This window comes from Pantherophis guttatus, chromosome 2 (genome assembly GCF_059756535.1).
Source record: "Pantherophis guttatus breed Tessera chromosome 2, ASM5975653v1, whole genome shotgun sequence".
Lineage (NCBI taxonomy): Eukaryota > Metazoa > Chordata > Lepidosauria > Squamata > Colubridae > Pantherophis > Pantherophis guttatus.
Window position 1 is genome coordinate 161,340,339 of NC_142064.1, and position 22,399 is coordinate 161,362,737.

At 40.0% G+C, this 22,399-nt stretch overlaps 1 protein-coding gene across 2 annotated transcripts in view; it reads right to left on the reverse strand.

Moving 5' to 3' along the window:
* Positions 1-7,921: 7,921 nt before the first annotated feature.
* GRIN2C (glutamate ionotropic receptor NMDA type subunit 2C) overlaps positions 7,922-22,399 on the reverse strand; it is a 95,256-nt gene continuing 80,778 nt past the window's right edge. For both annotated transcript variants that reach the window (XM_060688715.2, XM_034408709.3), the window contains 3 exons: positions 20,737-20,924; positions 15,496-15,728; positions 7,922-12,488 (listed from right to left, as the gene is read on the reverse strand). In XM_060688715.2, coding sequence (XP_060544698.2) covers positions 10,938-12,488; positions 15,496-15,728; positions 20,737-20,924 — 1,972 coding nt within the window. In that variant the 3' untranslated portion in view covers positions 7,922-10,937. The remainder of the gene's footprint in view (positions 12,489-15,495; positions 15,729-20,736; positions 20,925-22,399) is intronic.

A 22,399-nucleotide genomic window follows, 5' to 3' on the forward strand; every position in this document is an offset into this window, starting at 1 on the left:
TTGGTACCAAAAAGGTTAACCATCACTGGTATAGGGTCTCCTGCTTCTGCAGGGGATTGGACTAGAAGACCTCCAAGGTCCTTCCAACTTTGTTATTTCTCTCATTCTATAGGAAGGATTAGAATTGTCTTTTGCTGACATTCCAGTTTCATCGCAAATAAAACAAAATCTCTGGAAATTAACATATGCAATATTTATTGTATGCAACCAATCTCTTTTCTTCTCTTTTTTGTATTGTTCCCATATAAGGTTTTCTAATAAATCACCCAAAACTGGACTTTGAGGATGCAGCTCTATTTCATGGTTTATTGCTTGGATAACATGATAGCTTTTCAGCAGCCATCTAGGCAAGCAGTGAGAGTTACTTACCTGGACCATCTTTTGCAATAGGCTCCATTTTTTCATTCCTGGCCTTGCAAATGTTCTGGAGCTCCACAGGTTTTAAGGCAGGATGAAAGTCATTTTTTTTTGTTTTTTATATGGATATCAGGGGATTTGATGCTTTTTGTATGTGTTTTTAAATTTGATAGAGTCCAAGGCGAAGGGGGTAATTCCCCTCCCCTTTTTTGGATAATGATTTTCTCTTTCTCTGACAGTGTGATGGATTAGAGCATGAACCAAAAATACAGTAGACATTTAGAAGTGCTTTCTCCAGCAGATTAGATGTTATTTTCAATTTTCCACTATGTTGCGATAGTGAAACACATGTTTAGGGGAAACTATTGCAGCATTCTGAGTTGTGAAGCATGCATTTTTTTTAAAAAGAAGTCTTTGAAGGTCTTTGAGTGAAACTTTGGGTTTCCTACACATTTTCATCCAGTTCTTACGGATGGTAAACTTATATTTGCGTACTATCACTATAGGAGAAGGCTCTGGCTATCTTCCTCCTCTGCATATAGAATGTTAATAGAAACATTTACCCCCTTAACTTCATGGTAAACATTTATCTCAAAGTTTGCTAAACATGTCTTTCTTGCATAAGATAAAGCGCAAATAGAGAAATGGGTTATCTTAGAAATGCAAAAAGTAAGGAATCATTAGATGCAGATATTAGATATTTAAGCATTTTCTTACCGAATCTAGTGGTCAGCTGGATTTTTGCAGCTCATATCTGATAGCCCTTTCAAAGTTGGAAAAACCATACCCTGCAAGGACACAAAAACTGGATCTGCCAATCCAAATTCTGGTGAACGGCAGTTAGACCTGGCATTTATCTCAGGGTCACCAAATTCCAGTGACTACAAAAGACTACATGGTGGCAAAGCAGAGGAGCCTCAAAAAAGTGAAGCCGCAAACTGAACTAAATGTACCAACAGAAGAGATTATTTGTCACTCAGGATTGAACTGTAGGGTCCTCGGTGCTCTCTGAGCTTGGTTTTTTTTCTTGCAAACATTTCATTAAACGAGGATCCAGATTGTTGGGGGCAATATGCTGACTCTGTAAACCACTCAGAGAGTGCTGTAAGCACTGTGAAGTGGTATGTAAGTCTAAATGCTGCAGTATTTAGACTTACATACAGTACGATCTACAGTATGGGCTTAATAAAAAGATCACAACTCTTGGAGAATAATTGCTCTGCTCCTCATGGAGTGTTTGAATATCACTTAAAGTGGGGCTTCTTTACAACTGAAAACTCCAGGTGATTTGTTTTCAAAAGGTGTATCATGCAGATTGCCTTTTGTCTACAAATTACCTTTAGGTTCTTAGAAATTATTGCTTTATGACTGACATTTATACTATATTGAATTGGAGCACCGTGATCTTTAGAAAAAAAGAAAAAAATATTTCAATAAAAATATTGGCATTATTATTCAGATCTCTGTCATTTTTAACCCGTAATGCTAAAGATTTTTATTACAAGGGTGGCATTTTGTTGTATGCTGAATGTTATCAATTTGATTTTCTTTTTATTGCTTAATGCGTATCATCTGTCAGAATGCCAAAATCATTGACTGATGAACTCTCCTTGGTCTGGTCAGTGAATGAGGTGGTTTATAGGAGAGTCATTTCGATAGTGAGATGGGTGGCATATAAATGTATTTATAATACATGTCTAAGGTTCATGACAAATTAGTGTAGAGCAGTGTTTCTCAAGCAGCTTGAAGATGTATGGACTTCAACTCCAGCTGGTTGGGGAATACACACAGTTGAAATCCACACATCTACAAGCTGCTAAAGAGGAGAAACATTGGTGTAGACTGTAGAGGAAAAAAATGGAGATGGTTAAGAGGATTCTAGGTTGCTTTCCTTTGGATACCAACCACAATATTTTCCACAGAGAGCAAACAAATAATCTCCAAACACCACAACACTATAACATCCAGTTTTGCAGGATTTAGTGAGAGTTGAACTGAATAGCTGGAAGTACAACAAGTTGTTCATTCCTCCTTTGAGCAGTACCGATTCTCTGCCAGAGCGTTCGCATTTAAAGTAAACCCTAAAGGTTGCATTGATTAAACCTTGACCTGTTCTACAGAATGGAGCTATGAAGTCAGCTTATCAAATTTGCAGAAAGCAGAAAACAGTTTGAAAAATAAAAGAGAAGATTCAAAAATATCTAAGCAGGCTTGAACAATGACCTGAAATAGACAAGATGAAATATATCATCTGGGAAGAAAAATAAATTTATACAGGATGGGGGAGACCTGGTTTGGCCGGTAGTGTATCTGAAAACAAACTACTGCAAGTTGTTCTAATATATCATGAATTAAACATATGGCAGCAGGGACCAAAGAGGCATGTGCTATATAGAGTTGTATTGATATAGTCCAGATCACAAGAAGTAACTAATCCAACCCCCTCTAGCTTGGTCAGACTCTGTTAGGAAGATTGTACTGTGTCCAATTCTGGGCACTGCAGTCTAAAAAAGAAAATTACAAACTGGAAGAAACTAACTTCTGTGAGATTGTTAAAAAAGGAACGGTCTATTTAGCTACAGAACAGAAGATTGAGGGGAGATGCAACAGTGCTGTAGTCTTCAGATATCTAAAAGAGTGTCATGTTGAGGAAGATTTGTTCTTTGTCACCCCAGAGGTCAGGACCAAAACTGCTGTGTTCAAACGATAGAAAAGTAGATTTAGATTAGGCATATTTATGCACCGTAAATGCTGCGAACCAATTGAATTAGATGTCTTGCGAAGTGATCTATTCCTCCTTCAGCAGGTTTTCCAACAGAGACTGGATCACCTTTTGTCCAAAATGGTTTAGCAGATCTAGCATTGGACTTGGTAACCTCTGAGATTCCTTCCAACTCTGATTCCAGACAAAATCACCTTGCGTAATAAAACGTACACCACTCACACATTTTACACTCTGCGTAAATACATATGCACACATGGAATTCTAGTAAGCTGTTGTGAAGAACAGATTGCCATCTCATATTTTGTAATATGAGATGTTTCACTGATCGGATATACATTTCAAAAATAAGTAGTAAATCAGGCTTCAGTAACAATCGCTCCCTTGTAAAGGGATAGGTGAGAGCCTGTGTGGTGTATTGGCTAAGGCATGAGGCTAGAAACTGGGAGATGGTGAGTTCTAGTCCCATCTTGGGCACAAAGCCAGCTGGGTGACCATGGGCCAGTCACTTTCTCTCAGCCCTAGAAAGAAGGCATTAGCAAACCACTTTTGAGAAACTTTGCCGAGGCGACTACAGGGATCCGTCCAGCATTTGTGTTGAGAATCAGACTCAGTTAAACAGACATGCACAAAGAAATGCATTTTGGGAGATGGAAAGTGTGTTGGAGCAGGGGTAGGTGTTTCCCATTTTCTCTGCTCAAATTAGGTTAATAATAGTACTGCTCCAGTAGTAGGTTTCCAATATTCTTACCACTGGTTCGCCCCATGCCAGGGGTGAAATCCAGCAGGTTCTGACAGGTTCTGGAGAACCAGTAGCGGAAATTTTGAGTAGTATGGAGAACCGGCAAATGCCACCTCTGGCTGGCCCCAGGAGTGGGGAGGGAATGGGGATTTTGCAGTATCCTCCCCCTGGAGTAGGGTGGGAATGGAGATTTTGCAGTATCCTTCCCCTGCCACGCCCAAGCCATGCCCACCAAGCCACTCCCACAGAACTGGTAGTAAAAAAGTTTGGATTTCACCACTGCCCCACGTGTATGCTCACTTCTCACACACGCCTTCCGCGCATGCACCTGGCCTTTCAGGCATGCATTTTGCTCTTGTGCATGCCTTCTGGTCTCAAAAACGTGGCTAAATAGGATGGCATTATGCCAGGGTGAGGTGGTGGGCCCTCCTGCAGTCTCAGCTACCAGTTCACCCAAACGTGTCCGAACTGGCTGAATACCACCTCTGTACTGCTCCTGCCATCAAGTGTTTTGGGTATAGAATAAGCATCCATGCTTACTATTAGTGAGAAGCTCTTAAGACATGGTCACAGCATCTCTTCTTACAGAGGAGAACACCAGCCCCCAAGATCTCACTGCTGAGGTCGGGTGTCAAAATGATTAATTTGGGGGCAAAATCATTGCACACAACTAGAACAGGAGACTAGACCCCTGGGAGGCCAAGTGTTCTCTGCCCATCCTTCAACCCCCCCCCCCCCAGACTGGTTCCATATCCTTGTGATGATCATTTGATGCCAGATTTTAGCAGCCCAATTTTAGGAGGAGGGTGAAAAGGAGGCAGTTGAGCTGTCAGGGGTACCCTGCTTTCAATTTGCTCCCATTCTTAAAAGCACTTTTTAAAAAAAGGCTGGGAAAATTGGCACTGCTCTTTTGGATGATGTCATTGAGTCACCAGATGGGACAGGGACAGCAATTGTGGGCACGTTGCTCACTGTCTAGGAAGTCATCCTCCTTCTCAATGTGAAAAAGTTACCCTGAAACTAAGCCAGCATGCAAAACACCTAATGCTGAGCTTTAAGGTGGATCTGTCTTAAAAAGTTTCAAAGGCAATGGAACAAAGGACCGTGCACTGTTATATTTGCTTTCTTGTTTTCGTTTTTAAGTCAACTGGATGACTCATTTGCAAATGTTACTCTGAAACAGAGTCAGACAATTGTGTTTAGTTTGGAAACAACACTTTTGTGATTTGTGAAGGCTTCCAAAGATCACCTGGAGAAGATGGGGAGTGTTCCTGACACAAAGATATTTATTTATTTATTGGTTCGATTTATATGCCGCCCTTCTCCGGAGACTCAGGGCGGCTTACAATGCGTTAAGCAATAGCCTTCATACTTTTGTATATACCTGCTTAGTGGGGCTTTTGGCCCCCCCTAAATGGTGTTCTTTTTTATACAAAGTCAGCTTATTGCCCCCACAATCTGGGTCCCCATTTTACCTACCTCGAATGGATGGAAGGCTGAGTCAACCTTGAGCCTGGTGAGATTTGAACTTGCAGTAATTGCAGGCAGCTGGTGTTACTTAACAGCACTTTAGTCTGCTGCGCCACCAAGGCTCAGCACCAAGATAGCACATAGCAATAGCACTTATGCTTATATACTGTTTCACAGTGCTCTACAGTCCCTTCTAAGAGATCTACAGAGTCAGTGTATTGCTCCCAACAATCTGGGTCCTTATTTTACCAATCTCGGAAGGATGGAACGCTGAGTCAACCTTGAGCTGGTCAGGATTAAAGTCCTGGCTATGAGCAGAGTTAGCCTGCAATACTGCATTCTAACCACTGTGCCACCATGGCTCAAGATTGTGGGATAGGAGAGAGAGAGAAAGAGGGAGAGAGAGAGAGAGAGAGAGATGTATGCATTTCCCTTATCACATCTGAGCTTGTCGATCAGAAAGGTCGGCAGTTCGGCGGTTCGAATCCCTAGTACAGGTCTCCTGCATGAGCAGGGGGTTGGACTAGATGACCTCCAAAGTCCCTTCCAACTCTGTTACTGTCACTGTTACAATCTATTTCTGTTCTCCCTTTTTGTGAAATAAAAACAGCCCCCTTTGCTGACAAATTTAACTGTAACAACTTCAAGATGGGCTGTGCACTGCCCATCTGCACAGGCAGACAAGTGTCAGTCTTTCCAAAAACAACTGGAGGGCCACCAATGTCGACTCTACACTAACCCACTATAAAAAGAAAATTTGGCATAGGAGAAATGATTCTCCTCTACCGGCAGGGAAAGCAGGAACTCCCAGGCCCCTTTTCAGTCCAGTTGTGCTGCTAAATTGTTTTGTCTCAGGTATTTTGCAGGCTGCTTGGGCACTCCCGGCCCCCACAGATTCCATCTGGAAAAAGGGCAGCTCCATCACTGGAGTCAAATGAGCCCCTAGCTAGCAAGTGACATTAGTGAAAAATTAGCAAGGAGGTGATCTTTCCTTGAGACACTTTTGATCCTGCTGGGATTATAATGAGGCAAAGTGAGTGAAACACAAAAAAACAAGCTTTGTGGAAATGAAGAGACAAAAATATCAAAGGTCCTTCCCCACTCCCCACCTCCAGCAACATACTGAAGCTAAATTAAATACATTTCTTTTCTTTCTGATTTCTGTTGAAAGCCTGAACGTTCATGCTGTCAGGTTGGCTCTGAATATGTTCAACCAGGCAGGGGGAAGCTGAGGTAAAATATATTCCAGGAGCAGCACTGGCGAGAGCTAGTTTAGTCAGCAGTTAAGCCGTCAGGCTAGAAGCCAGGAAACTCTGCCTACAGCCTTAGGCACAAAGCCAGCTGGGTGACCTTGGGGCCAGTCACTTTTCCTCAGCCCTAGGAAGGAGGCAAGGGCAAACCACTTCTGAACAATCTTGCCAAGAAAACTGCAGAGACCAGGGCAGGCAGGCACCACTTCCTCTCATTCTCTACATTTCTGAAATTAGTAATAAATCAGGCTTCAGTAACAATTGCTCCCTTGTAAAGGGATAGGTGAAAGCTAGTTTGGTGTACTGGCTAAGGCACGGGTGTGGAATGATAGCCCTTTTATGACTTGTGGACTTCAACTTCCAGAATTTCTGAGCCAGCAATGCTGGCTCAGGAATTCTGGGAATTGAAGTCCACAACAGGGGTGGGTTCTACTTACCTTTACTACCGGTTTGCAATGGGATCTGCGCATGCGCAGATTACCTATGATGACATCCAGGGCAGTGGGTGGAGCCTCCCGCCAGTTTTACTACCGGTTCTTGCGAACCGGTCCAAACCGGGGGCAACCCACCACTGATCCACAACAGTGGTAGGTTTCAAAATTTTTTACTACCGGTTCTGTGGGTGTGGCTTGGTGGGCGTGGCAGGGGAAGGATACTGTAAAATCTCCATTCCCACCCCACTCCAGGGGAAGGTTACTGCAAAATCCACATTTCCTCCCAATCAGCTGGGGCTTGGAAGGCAGAGAATAGATGGGGGCGGGGCCAGTCAGGATTTTTACTACCAGTTCTCCGAACTACTCAAAATTTCCGCTACCAGTTCTCCCGAACTGGTCAGAACCTGCTGAAACCCACCTCTGGTCCACAAGTTATAAAGGGGCCATTGTTCCCCACCTCTGGGCTAAGGCATCAGGTTACTGGGAGATGGTGAGATCTAGTCCCACCTTGGGCATAAAACCAGCTTGGTGACCACTGGTCACTTTCTCTCAGCCGTAGGAAGGAGGCAATGGCAAACCACTTTTGAAAAACTTTGCCAAGAAAAATTCAGGGACTAGTTAAGCTAGTCACCAAGATTTGTAAAACTGACTTGAAGGTGCACACAGACACAGACACAGACAGACACACAGCAAGTTATCCTCTTCCGAATTTTTTTTAAATGTAATTTCTCTTTTCTAAAGCAGCACAAATGATGTATGGTACCCAGCTGTATATCCCACGCCTTATAAAACCCTGCCCCTATTGCATATTCTTTTATATTTTAATTGATCCTGATAAATGTATTGCCCTCGGTGGGGATTGGAGTGAGGGGAGAAGTGTCAGTACAGCTTGTGTTACTTTTAAAGTGCCTTGAAAGGGAAAAAAAAGTCAGCATTGCAGATCTCAGTGTAATTTTCACAGTTTATGAAGTATGAAGGGTAAACAGTTTTTTCTTCATTTGTTAGAAATGTTTCCCAGAATATTAGTAGAGAGGACTGAAGATTGATTATGCATGAAGGACATAGATTATTTCCTATGTCCCCAAGATCTACCCACAAACATACATATCAAATCCTGTGCTTTAGCCATGGCCATAAAATCCCAGGGGTTTGCAAGCAAAATATTTGCAATTGAGAAACAGGATTCACCTGGAGGGGAAAAAAAAAGAAAAGAAAGAAATCTAGCAACTTCAATGACAATACATTTTGAAGACTCAACACAGCTCTTTGCTGTCGTTGTATTGCTCAGAATAGAATATTTTTTTTAATGTAATGTTTTAGTGGATGGCTTTATGGTCAACAATGCTTACATAAGAGAAGCCAAACGAAAACATGAGCGTTGAGTTAGTTACTGTCCCTTTCCTAATTTTTCATCAAGAATTTCTCAGTGGAGCTTACTTTCATAATGGTGAGAAGGGAAAATGAAAATGAAATGCATTGGTCCATTTTGGAGATGGGAAGCACTGAGCTGTAATGGTTCTCTTCCTTCCAGAGCAGGTGGGGCACTTGGCCCCTCTTATTATTTAATGTCTAACCAAAATTTCTAGGGGAGGTCCCCTACTGGCATAGGTGAGGCATCTTTAATTTGCTGATGATAATCCAGTTGCATACCTACATCTTGAACCAGATAGGCAATGCTAAGGCCTGATCTGGTGCCTATAAACTGTTAAAAATTGGAAAGGGAAAGAAACAGCTTGGGTTTATCCCAGCAAAATGGAAGGCTGTTGAATTAAAGTCTTCCAATTCCAGGGAAAAAAAATCCAACTGACTCTAGAACAAAGCAGTACTCCCCTTGTGGAGAGCAAGTTTGCAACCTGGAGCTTCTCCTGTGCTCAAGACTCCTGCTGTAATAACAGTGGAAGTCATGGCAGAAGAGTCTTTTTCCAGCTTCAGCTGGTACATTAGTTGTGGCCTTTCATGGAAGAAGAGGTTTTACTATGGTAATTCATGCTCTTGTCACTTCATAACAAGACGAATGTAATTCGCTCTATATGGGGCTGCCCTTGAGGGCCAATTGGGAGCTACAGCCAATTCAAAATCCAGCTGCACAGAGTAACAAGCGAAGCCTGCTTTAGTCATGTAACAGTTGGTAACACCACTATTGCAGAACTGCTGTTGATTGCCAGACAGCTTCTGAGTGGAATTTAAGGTGCTAAATGTCTATGGAGATTCTCAGTCATCCAAGTCATGGTTGTCTCAAAGGTGCTTTTTCAAAAGGCAGCTGGACTTGGTTTTTCAAATGAAGGAAAAATGAAGTCCAGTTGCCTTTTGGAAAAGCACCTTTGGGACAATTTAAGGTGCGGATTAAAGCCCTATCTGGTTTCAGGCTGGCTATCTGCAAGACTATCTGCTCTGAGTGGCATATGCCCATCTGATAAACAGCCAGCAGAATGTGCATGCGATGGATGCCTCCTCCTGCGGTTTCAGCAAACAGTCACCTGGGGCAAGCTTCTCAAGGACAGTTTACCAGCAGGAGCAAGGATCTAAGGGATACAGGTTTTCCCATCCCTAAACAAAAGATAGTAGCAAAAAATAACATTCCTTTTTGCAATTCTGTCCGCAGACAATGTGCGTGAAATAGCTACCAATTGTTTGTTTGCTTGTTTTTCTCTAGGCTCAACTGTCTAGCATCAGTATCCTATTAGTTCTGGAGTCCTTGTTGGCTCCCAAATCCCAAACCTTTGCTTTTTAATTTACAGCTCTAAGCTTCAGCATGCTTCTGGAATTCTCCAAATATATAGAAAACTTGTATGTTGGTGATCTCCTTTTATTTGCAAACCAATAAGCCAGTCTGCATTTGCTGTTAACATAAATAATTTTTAAAGACAGTCAACAGGGCCACTGAATGCCTCTCTGGTGATCCCTTTTAAACACGGGAGCCTTCACTAGGCTGCTACAAATACCTTATCCGAAACTGGGAAGCTACACAGCTGCTTCTTCTGATGCCTTCTTGATATATAAGAATATTTCTGCCTGAATTTGAATTTTTGGTCATGCTCTGGGAGTAAGAAAGATGCCTGAATGAATCTGGAATATTAGTCTGCATAATAAGACAATAACATTCTCACGAATACTTTCCTGTCACCTGTATTTGCTCAGCAGTTCAAATTTGATGTGGCAATAGCAGCTATTGTTTTAAATATGTCTTTTATATGATGCTGTACTTTTAAAAGGAAAGGCAAGAAAGCCTTTTTTACTGTTTTAGGGATAGTGTAAAAGACAAGATTTGCCAATGCAGCCAAAAGCTACATGAGAAAAAGAAAGGGGAAGTTAATACATTTTAACACATGGCATTTGAGGCTCTTTATGAAGAATCAGAGGGTAATGTAAAACACTAAAAATATAGTATTTGCCCGTTCATCATTTATATAGTTCCATTTATATCAGTGCATAGGGGTAAACAAGATAGTCCTAATTTTTATTAGGATGCTGTCGGCCGTTTCCAGCTGTGTTACGGACAGCATGCTCTGAAAAATAGCTGGCACTGAGTTGTAGATGTTTGACACTGGAATCGATGTGTTTTAAGCTATCCACACAGAGGCTGCATGCTGTGAATTGCCACCAGGAGCCTTTTGCATGAAATGAGTGCTCCAGTGCTCAGCAATGGAAGACTTTGGAATGCAGTCCTTAAAGTGCCTCCGACTGGGCTTTGAGTGTTGCTTTGATCTTAATTCCAGCAGGAGATAAAAGAGAAAGGTCACTTGCTCTTGTGTGTACAGAAGAGACCGTGACTTTTTCTTGGTACCGGTATCATAGGGAGAAGGAGATCGATAGTTCAAGATGGTTTGTCATTTACCCATACGTGTCTATTTCTAGAGTGCCCCCACAGAAGTGGTTTCTTGTGCATGGGAATAAGTTACGCATCAAGCGCAGGCACTCTTAGCGTCATCCTCTCCCCGCTCCACCCCGCCTTTTTTCCGTGATCAGACTTCAGATTCTAGGCTAGATATGCGCCTCCATGATCTTGTTGCGCAAGGGACGTGCATCCTCGGGGTTGTCGGCGTATTTCTCCTCTCAGTGTTGGCCATCTGAATAAATGTTGGATAAACCCTGCTCTGATTTCTGCAGTCTCTCTGTGTGCTATCAAAGTACGTGGCCCTCTGTCCGTCCTCATGGACCAAGAAATCCCTGCTGCATGAGGGCCAGGATGCCTGGCTGAAACAGTGCTGGGAGGCACTGGATTGTTCACATAGGTGAGAAGAGCTTGGATGAAAGCTTCTCCAATAAACAGGTAAATTTGGGTACGAGTTCACATAAGCATATTGCTTCTGCACTACAGCTGAAGAAGCCCTGTGTATGCCTGAGATGTACGGTAGACAGGCCTCTCGATAGGATGGGAGCTGCATAGATTGTGAATGTAGCAGCTGTTTCTCTTTCCAACTTAGACCGTCGGCCTGCATACATTTCCTATTGCACGCATTGCTTGGCCTAAGGGCATCAGGAGAATGGTGGTGGACTCCATGATGGATCCCAGGCAGCAGTTTTGCTTTGGGGATCAAGCTAGCTTTGGGAAAGAAGTCCAGGACATCCCTGGAACTGGAACACTTTGGTGGATGCTTCCAGATGCCTAGAGAATGGAACTGTCCATGCTGTTCCAAGGTTGATCTTGAAAGGCTAGCTGTATAGGTCTCCTTTTCTCTCCCCAGCTCTAGTGGGTCGTATTCTTTATGTGCAAAGGGTCTACAAGTTCTGTTGTCCTTTGGGAAGGAATTATATATACAGGGATGGGGCAAGTAGTGAGTTTCCAAATTCTTTTTCTTCTCAGAAGAGAAAGCTAGCCTTGAATCCTGGATTGCACTGCTATGCTCACCTTCTTTATACAGGGGATCATTCTGGTGGAATTTTTGTTTCCCCTGGCCTCTGGACACAGGGAGCGTATACTTATGATTATGTGGAGAAAGTTCCTGAAGAGCCCTGATTGGGGAATGAGGAGCATCACTAAGAGGACTTCCGATGTGTTTTCTGAGGTTAGCCTGAGATGTGGTTACCAAATACTGTGGAGCGTGGTACACAGCAAAACCTGGAATAATCTTATCTTCAGAGCAGTTGCCTCCTAATTTGAGTGGATGGAGTATCGGTGAGTGCTCAATTGTCTCTCCGCAGCTTTCACTGGTTGGTCCCACAGTTTGCTGAGGTGCCAGAAGCAAAGGTGGAAGGTTTCTCCCTAGCTTCTCACTTGTTGTAGTGTTGGAGGAATGAGCTGGCCTGTTTGACCCACTAGTGTTTTGAATCACAAATTGGGGAGTCCTTAAGGAGAAAGTTGTTTGGAAGTTTTCACTCCTACTAGACCAGTTCTCTATAGTGCGTGTAGCATTTTCCAGTGAGTTTCCAACACTGGCTGTTGATACCATATTCTTGGCTGCCTGCAGCATCTTAAGCACATTGGCTTGAGCAGAGTTAGCAGTGACATCTGGTTTGTAAACATGAACAGGACTCTCCAGGTTCTGGACTCCATTAAAACAGCTGTAAATACCCTGGGAATACAAGATGAAACAAGAAAAGAATGACAAATTGTCTTGAGAAGGAATGACCCATGGTGATACTAAATTAGCCTTTTTTTCACAGAGAGAACTCATAAATATTGAATAATTTCCTTTATCTGAGCAAAACTAAATGCCAAAACCATATAAACCTGTATATCAGATTCTTCATCCTTGAAATAGGAAGATTCAGAGAAAGCATTTTCTACTAAAATTAGTTAGGGAAGATTGAAAAGAACTTTTTAAAAATTTCTTTTCAATTGTTGGTCTTACATAGAAAATCTGGATTCCACAATGAAGACCCAACAACTCACTAAATAGTGATTGGAAAGAACTGTTCCCTCTTCTACAATGAGCTGCTCATTCAGGCAGATGTTGTAGTATAATGAAGCTATCTTCTCTTTATCTCTCAGTATGGAATCTTGTATTCAAGTTGTTAGCTTCATAACTGTCTTCAATCTGTATTTTAAAGTGTTTGCTGCTTAATTAAATTTTGTAAAATATTCCTTGAGGACACTAATAATGATTGTTATGAGATGCAATGAATCTAGTGGCTGGTTAAGAAATTTCATGTAACTAGAATTCAGAAAATGCTTCTCAAATACATGACTTTAATTTAGGCATTTAAAGCATTTAACAACAAAAGGAAACGAATGTTTTAATAGGTAAAAACTCAAATTGTATAAATAGTTATTTTCTGTCTGGTTTCTATTTATGCAAGACTTGAAACATAAGTGTTTTTATTGTTTTTTTATTGCTTAGCTAAGGTGTTTATAATGGAAAAGACAAAAGGACTTGGAAATGTATATGCAATATAAATGTAATAGAACTCAACAGGCAAATAAATTCTTGTTCAATAAGCATGATTGTTTTCTTTCTTAGTAATTGTGGAAACTGTTTTCTAATCACTTTATTTTCAAATAAATTTCACACAAATTAATATTAGTGGCACCTTTCTAATTTGCTTTTACAAATCCTGACAGCACATCCCCACCTCATGAATCCATACCAGGGATGTTTGTTAGAAATTATGGGATTATTAGTAAGGCTGAAAACTCTCCAAAAGCAGTTTAGAATAAGTTTTTTGGGACTTGCCCAAATACCAGAACCCTCTGCTTGGGGCAAGTTCGAAAACCAGTGTAACCATAGTTGAGATATTGGATGGAAAATGTTGTACTTAAAAATATGACAAGTTATGAACAGTGAAAATCCTTGAGTCTTATATGCACAGGAGTCATTCTCATAGTCAACTTCCAGATTTTATTGCCAGATTTATCATCTGAACTGGCAATCATTTTAATTTATATAAACATTGTATTGCCTAAAATACTTATAATTTGCAGTTCTTCACCTCTACACATGTTGTGAGTGAAGACAGCCAAAGTATCTTCCTACCTACTAGAATTACTGAGTTGTTCAGAATCAGACTATTATTATTCACACAATTTCATGAAAACTCTTACTAAGCATTTAGGCTGTCACAGGTTTAATAAGATTTAAAACACCTAGAGGGAGCAGGAGGCCTTATGTGGAGGCGGGACAAATGATTGAATAACAAATAAGATTGCCCCTTATGCATCAGCTAGCTAAAGCTAGGTTTAATTTATTTATGGCAGCACTTTGACTAGACAGACCTAAAGCTGCAATCTTGACAAAGGAACAGAGAGAAAAACAAATTTATTACTATTTATTATTAAATTATTATTTACTGTATTAAATGTGTTATTCATGTTGTGACATATTTATCCCATAATTCCCAGCCAGTTCTGCTCCAAAGGATTTTTGGGGTGAGGGTTTGATCACAATTTCCACTCCAAACAGACTATTGAAAACATAGCCCATCAATTTAAGTTCTTAGTCCGTAAACTGACATTCAAGTACTGTGTTTTCCCCCAAAATAAGACTGAGTCTTATATTAATTTTTGCTTCAAAAGATGCATTATGGCTTATTTTCCGGCTAGGTATTATTATTATTATTATTATTATTATTATTATTATTATTATTATTATTATTAAGATTTATATGCCGCCCTATCTCCAGCTGGACTCAGGGCGGCTCACAACAGTAAAAAACATCTAATGAAAAAGTAAAAAAGAAATTAAATCCAGCAGCTGAATCCATATATTACTGCTTAGTGCAGTATGTGGAACTCCGCCTCAGAATAGTTGTGAAGAAAGGAGCACACTGAACAGTGGGTGGAATACAAATCTAATGAACAAATAAACAAATAATTTAAATTGTTCTTTTTTAATGAACATTTATACAAAAGAATAAGAGTATTTCCTGGAGGAATAGAAGAAGGATTTTGATTATGATTAGTATGATCATTAGATTTGTATCCCATTTTTATTTGTGCAACTCAAGGCCGCTTGCATAATGTTTCCCGCCTATTTTCCCCACAACAACCCCCCCTCCCCCCAGTGAGATGGGTCAAATTAAGAGAGTAGATGGCTCAAAGTTTACGTAGCTGGCTCTGATGCCTAGAACAGAAGACTAGAACTATCAATCTTCTGGTTTCAAGGCCAGCACTTTCATCCACACCAAGAGCTGGACAGCCCCCATTCTACTCGTGCTTTGAAGATCTGCTGCTTTTCCCAGGCCTTTGGCAAGGTTGAATGAAGTTTCCTTGAATAGTATGGATTTGTTTCTTTTTTCATCCCTGTCTGGCTCTTGTTATCTTTGCCAATCTTTATTTTGGTTTATTATTATATACAGGTAGTACTTATCAATTTACAACCATTCATTTAGGGACTGTTCGAAGTTACAATGGCACTGAAAAAGTGACTTATGACCATGTTTCACGCTTATGACCGTTGCAGCGTCCATATGGTCACAAGATCAGAATTTGGAGGCGTGGCAATTAGAATGCATTTATGATGTTTGCAGTGTCCTGGCGTCATGTGATCCCATTATGCGAGATCATTTGGGCATTTGGGCAACAGAAAAATGCAATAAAAAAACAATAAATAAATAAACTGCCTGTGCAGGAACATTACTTACCCTGCTTATAGCTAGAAGGAAATCAAGTTTGTGGGACTTTGGCACGGAATGCCGCAACTTCCAAAACACCAGGTGTTCCCAAGCAAAGACAAGCAGGCTCAACCCCATTGCCACCAGCAGCATATAAAAGACCCCCGCCATGTTATCAATGTCTAGTTTACTGCTCATCACTTCATTCTTTTCATTTTGGCAGATACCAGACAACCATACAGTCTCCAGTTTTTGGGTTTCACCTGCAAAACGACACACAAATAGGCAAAGGGTAGGCGAGGGAATGCTTTTAGCTAAAGAATCCATCCGACATTAAAGATCATCCCCTTCGTGGGCCAACTCTTAACATTTCTGGGGGAAAAAAATGATGTTTGGGATGCACGAATTTCGCCGAAAAGAATTAAAAAAGGATTGTCTTGTTTTGAAAAGGGTTTTTGCTATTTGTTTTTGTTTTTGTTTTTTGAAAAAAAAAATATTTTTAAACAAATACATAAAAAAACAAATAAAAACCATCTTCAATACAAAGACAAACAGTGTGTCGGTTGGTTACAAGTCTTTTGTGCATCTTCACTCGATTCATATATATCCATGTATTATTATCCTCATTAATCATATGTTTAACTATGGCTGTTTCTTCCCTCATTTCATACAGAATAGTCTAAGATTTAAGTTATTTTGTATTATGCCATTCATTCTCCTAAATCATTCCAATAACGGTACATCTTTATTTGTTTTTTTTAAATGTCTGTGCAAAGCGACCATTTTAAAATGGCCAGATATGAGGTAAAAAAAAAAAAAACCTTCTTCTCCTACAGTGCATCATATTTGCTTGTTTTTGTTTATTCTGCTTCTGCATTTATGTGGCTGAACTAATGATGTAGGCAAAAGACTATTATGATTTCAAGTTTTAACTTCCAAGCAGTGCAAATGTTCAAGGGAACCAGAGTGTAGCTATCATCTTCCTTCGCTCCTATGGAGTTCACAACCGTGAGCACCTGGCAGGTGCAGCCTTTTAGATCAGTGGAACAGCATGAGTGGGTAGTGACCAGCTCATTATCCTGACCGCCGGTTTCTCATTTAAATCAGAAGATTAAAAGCTCTGCATCAATGTTAAAATCTCTGTATCTCAACCAGATATTGAAAACGTACCAAATGTAGTGGTACTCTCAATTAAATTGACAGACAATTAGAATTGAGCTAAGAGGGATCTCTATAAGCTTCCAAGGCAGACTTTTTCTGGAGCACATTGCCGTATTGACACTTTCCATCTGCTAACAAATAAAGCTATAATTTAAGACAGAGATGTCTCTAAAACCTGCAAATGCAAAAGTACATAACTGAATATATAAAAGTCTTCTGTTCACATGCATTGTCTATTGGTTAAATCAAACTCTCCCATTACATTTATCCCATCTGATGGGATAAATGATTTTAATTTGGTGTTAATGGGGTTTTAAAATTGGTTTTAAAATGGGAGTTTTAAATTCGGCCCATGATTTAATTATTTTAATCTGCTCTTAAATTCTATTTTTGTACATTGTTTTTATTATGGCTGTTCACCGCCCTGAGTCCTTCGGGAGAAGGGCGGTATATAAATAAAATAAAATGAAATGAAATGAAATGAAATGAAATAATGAAATAAAATAAAATAAAATAAAATAAAATAAAATAAAATAAAATAAAATAAAATAAAATAAAATAAAATAAAATAATAAAATAAAATAATAAAATGAAATGAAATGAAATAAAATAATAAAATAAAATAAAATAAAATAAAATAAATAATAAATAAATAAATACATTAATTTGGTGTCTCTTTCACAGGAATGGCATCCAGGCAAGTAGGAGTCAGTGATTTTATTATTATTATTTTTTTTAATAGGCCACTGCTGATAACTAGGATATACCCACCAGTGCTCACGCTTGCTACAGTAGATCAAAACCCTGGGAGTTTAGATCTAAAGGCATACCTAGTTCAGCACTGTGCTTGCACAGTGAGCTAATGAGAACCCTAGAAACAGGAACTGCAATAGAATTTCCATTCGGATTCCAAGGAGTTGAAAGGGACCTTGAAGGTCTTCTAGTCCAACCCCCTGCTCAGCCAGGAAAACGTATACTATTCCACACAAATGGTTAACCAATCTCTTCTTAAAAACTTCCAGTGTTGGACCATTCACAACTTCTGGAGGCAAGTTGTTCCATGATTAATTGTTCTAACTGTTAGGAAGTTTCTCCGTAGTTCTAGGTTGCTTCTCTCCTTGATTAGTTTCCATCCTTTGCTTCTTGTCCTGCCCTCAGGTGCTTTGGAGAATAGTTTGACTCCCTCTTCTTTGTGGCAGCCCCTGAGATATTGGAACACTGCTATCATGTCACCCCTAGTCCTTCTTTCCATTAAACTAGACATACCCAATTCCAGCAACCGTTCTTTATATGTTTTAGCCTCCAGTCCCCTAATCATTTTTGTTGCTCTTCTCTGCACTCTTTCTAGAGTCTTCACATCTTTTTTACATCGTGGCGACCTAAATTGGATGCAGTATTCCAAGTGTGGCCTTTCCAAGACATTATAAAGTGGTATTAACACTTCACGTGATCTTGATTTATAATCAAGATGCCTTCTGCCTCCTTATAAATAGTCCTTGACTTACGACTACAAATGAGCCCAAAATTTATGTTGCTAAGTGAGGCAGTTGTTAAGTGAATTTTGCCCCAATTTTATGACCTATCTTGCCATCATTAAGTGAATCACTGCAGTTTTTACATTAGTAATAACGTTGTTAAGGGAATCTGGTTTTCCCCTTGACTTTGCTTCTTAGAAGGTCACAAAAGATGATTACATAACCGAGGAAGGAAGCAACTGTCACAAATACCTTCTAATTGCCCAGCATCCAAATTTTGATCATGTGACCATGAAGATGCTGCAACGATTATAAGTGTGAAAAACTGTCATAAGTCACTTTTGTCCATGCTGTTGTTAACTTCAAATGGTCACAAAATAAACTCTTGTAAGTCGAGGACTACATATTCATATATGAATATGAATATTTTACTACTTAGACAATAAATAAGAGCTAAATAATAGTGTTTTGGAGAAAGACACATTCTGTGTGTGTGCCAGGACATATCACAGGGATCCCAAGTTTGTTTTTAACTTATTGCACTTCCTGTAAGTGGCATAAATATTTATTTTGCTTTCCTCTTCTCTTTCTTCTCCTTCTACGTCTGATTAATAAAATACTTCTCCTAAATTTCCCTAGTCCTAATGCATATTAAGCACATGCTTGCATATTTACTTACAGTATATCAGCCACTTATTAAAGCTGCTGAAGTAGCGGAAAATTTAATTCCTGATGAAGTGAAACGAGAGAGAAAGACTTTTTCAGGGAATTGCCAGGAGTTTGGCTTCATTTAATATGAATCTTCACAGTGCAGAGGAGAGCAGTTTTCCAAAAACTTTTCAACATTTTCTCCAATGACTAAGGAATTCATCATCAACATTCAGCACCAGAATTTTGAGGAAAATACAGAATGGGCAAAATGCATGTTGGTGTCTAGGACAACATTTAGCCCATATATTAGGAAATAAAGAGGAAATAAGAACTAATGATGTCTTTCATAACTATTGTGTTACTGTAATAGGAAAAAAAAATAGCTGAAGTAAATCCTTTCCATTTTAATGAATTTCACTTTGCTGAAGTTTTGGAGCTACTTTTATTTCCATCTTATAATTCAATTTTAATTTATATGTAACAGAATAATAGAATTGGAAGGGACCTTGGAGGTCTTCTAGTCCAACCCCCTGCTCAGGCAAGAAATCCTATGCCATTTCAGACAAATGGTTGTCCAATCTCTTTTTAAAAACTTCCAGAGTTGGAGCATTCAAAACTTCTGGAGGCAAGTTGTACCACTGATTAATTGTTCTAACTGTCAGGAAATTTTCCCTTAGTTCTAGATTGCTTCTCTCCATGATTAGTTTCCACCCATTGCCCTCAGGAGCTTTGGAGAATAGCCTGACTCCCTCTTCTTTGTGGCAGCCCCTGAGATATTGGAACACTGCTATCATGTCACCCCTAGTCCTTCTTTTCATTAAACTATGTGAACAGTACATTTGCAAATGACCAACGAGAGAGTGGGAGTAGTCATTTGTCTTCTGGTGAAAATATCTGCCCTCTTCCCATCTTGCAGATGCGGCTTTATCCTGTTTTGTTTCTATTAAAGGAAATGGGAAATGCAAATGTGAAGATGAAAAATCATTGAGTGGAAGGACTGAGAGGAAGCTTATTCACATGCTACAGGCATGTCTCACTATCTCCCGTTTTTATTCGATATCCATACTTTTATATGCCACAAATTCTGCAGATATTTTTCTATTGCAGGTAGACCTTGACTTACAACAGTTTATTTAGTGACTGTTCAAAATTACAACAGCACTGAAAAAAGTGAATTATGACTGTTTTTCATATTTACGACCATTGCAGCATCCCCATGGTCACATGATCAAAATTCAGACGCTTGGGAGCTGACTCACATTTATGACGGTTGCAGTGTTCCAGGGTCATGTGATCCTCTTTTGCGACCTTCTGACAAGCAAGATTCACTTAACAACCTTGTTACTAATTTAACAACTGCAGTGTTTCACTTAACAACTGTGATAAGAAAGGTTGTAAAATGGGGCAAAATTCATTTAGCAAATGTCTCACTTAGCAACGAAATTTTGGGGCTCAATTGAGGACTACCTGTATAGAACCCCAAAAAATGGAATTTATCATATATGAAGAATGATGGATTTATCAAGCTTGAGGTGTAACAAAAACATTTATTCTTAGATGTTGGAAAGTTGCGGCCTCAAGGTTACAGTCTTGAACCTGTGATACGTGCTCACTATTTATCTATAAACTGGCTAGTGTAATGGAAAAAAAATCATCTGTATTATTCCATGTGATCAAGGTTTAATGATTGTTTCAAAAATGGACTGCACATTCCCTACTTTAATCATTGTTTCAAAAATGGACTGCACGTTCCCTACAGAACATGTAATATAATATCTTTTTGTTGTTTTCTTTTTCCTTTGGTTCTTACGTTTGGGGTTTTTTTGTTGTGTTTTTGTTTTACGCCTCTGTATTATAATAAAGAAAAAGCTCTACTCTGAACTTGGCAAATCATTGTGACCCTGGAAGAAAACAAATAGGATGAAGCAGTAATTTTTCCTAAATATTAGCTAGCAATGTGTGACTAACAGAGAAAACAACCCACCGTCTCCCAGGAATTGCAGGAGAGCTAAATCAATTGTTCTCTTCCACTTGGAGTCCTTCTGGAGGGCAATGCCATAGCCAGTGGTGGCAAAGACTTTCCCACTGCCAATGGTTACCAGCTTGCAACCCTCATCCTTGCCAGCCATGTAATTGAGCACTGCGGCATCATAGATAAAAGCATCCAGCTTTCTGGAATCAAGCACACAGAAAAAGCAGATTAGGGAACAATTGCTATGAAACACAATAGGAGGAAACTAGGGACTTCAGCCAAGTTGGGAAAAGCTTGTATTAGACAATAGGAATGTCCCCATTTTTAAAATGACTCTGAAGAAGTGCTTTGAGCTTTGTAGCACTATAGCGTGTCTCTGTTAATTAAGGGAGTCTGATCTGTTTTTAGGCTTCTCAGACAAGTCAACATTTCAAGGCAACCTCAATGCTTCTCCAAGCTCACTTGAAATCCAGGTAAAAGTCAGAATGTGTTAATGAATATTTGTCTTCGTGTGAGGTCTGAAGCCATGTTCCAAATCATTTTCAAAGCATGCACAATCCTGCTGTAGATCGGGTACTGCTGGGTTTGAACTTTTCAGAGAATGCCAAGGCTGCAATTTCAACTGGACTATAGACTATTGGGCCATTCTTCACATAGAAAGAATGACCCATAGCAGAGGTGAGTTTCAGCAGGTTCTGACTAGTTCTGGAGAACCGGTAGCGGAAATTTTTAGTAGTTCAGAGAACCGGTAGTAAAAATTCTGACTGGCCCCACACCCATCTATTTTCTCTGCCTCACGAGTCCTATCTGATTGGGGGGAAATGGGGATTTTGCAGTAACCTTCCCCTGGATTGGGGAGGGAATGGAGATTTTACAGTATCCTTCCCCTGGAGTGGGGTGGGAATCGAGATTTTACAGTATCCTTCCCCTGCAACGCCCACCAAGTCATGCCATGCCCACCAAGCCATGCCCACAGAACTGGTAGTAACATTTTTTGAAACCCACCATTGACCCATAGGCCAGGTGAGTACATGAAACTGATCAAGACATCATTCATCCCATTAGCATTTTCATCAAATATTCTATCTGTCAGGCTTCCCACCAGAGTTAATTGTAAATTAATTCTTGCTTTGTTGATTATTATTTATTCAATACTGATAGACAAGCTCCTGTATATAAATAGGGCGCAAACCCCACACTCACAAAGGAAGGGGCCAACTCGATATAGCCAACTGCCATGGCTAACTCACCATGGCCAATTCGCTGTGGCTAACTTGCCACAGCAAACTGTAAAATAATTTTAAAATAATTTTAATTTTTGTAATTCACTTTTCATTTTGTCCCTCCTTTGGCATACTTTCTTTCATGATTCTATTCCACTATTTCTTTGATATTAGTATAAGTCTTGTCCCACGGTGAGTTGGCCATGGCGAGTTGTCCAACATTGAGTTGGCCACAGTAAATTGGCTTTGGTGAGTTGGCCATGGTGAGTTGCTGTAGACCCCGCTTACTAGCATTAATTACGTTTCTTAGCAAGTAATGAAATCAGTGGTGGGTTCCTCCCGGTTCGGCCCGGTTCCGCCAAGCCGGTAGCAGTGACAATATGACATCACCGAACTGGTTCTGCCCCCCCGACCCCCCTGCATTATTCTTACCTTTTATTTGGCCCCACCCC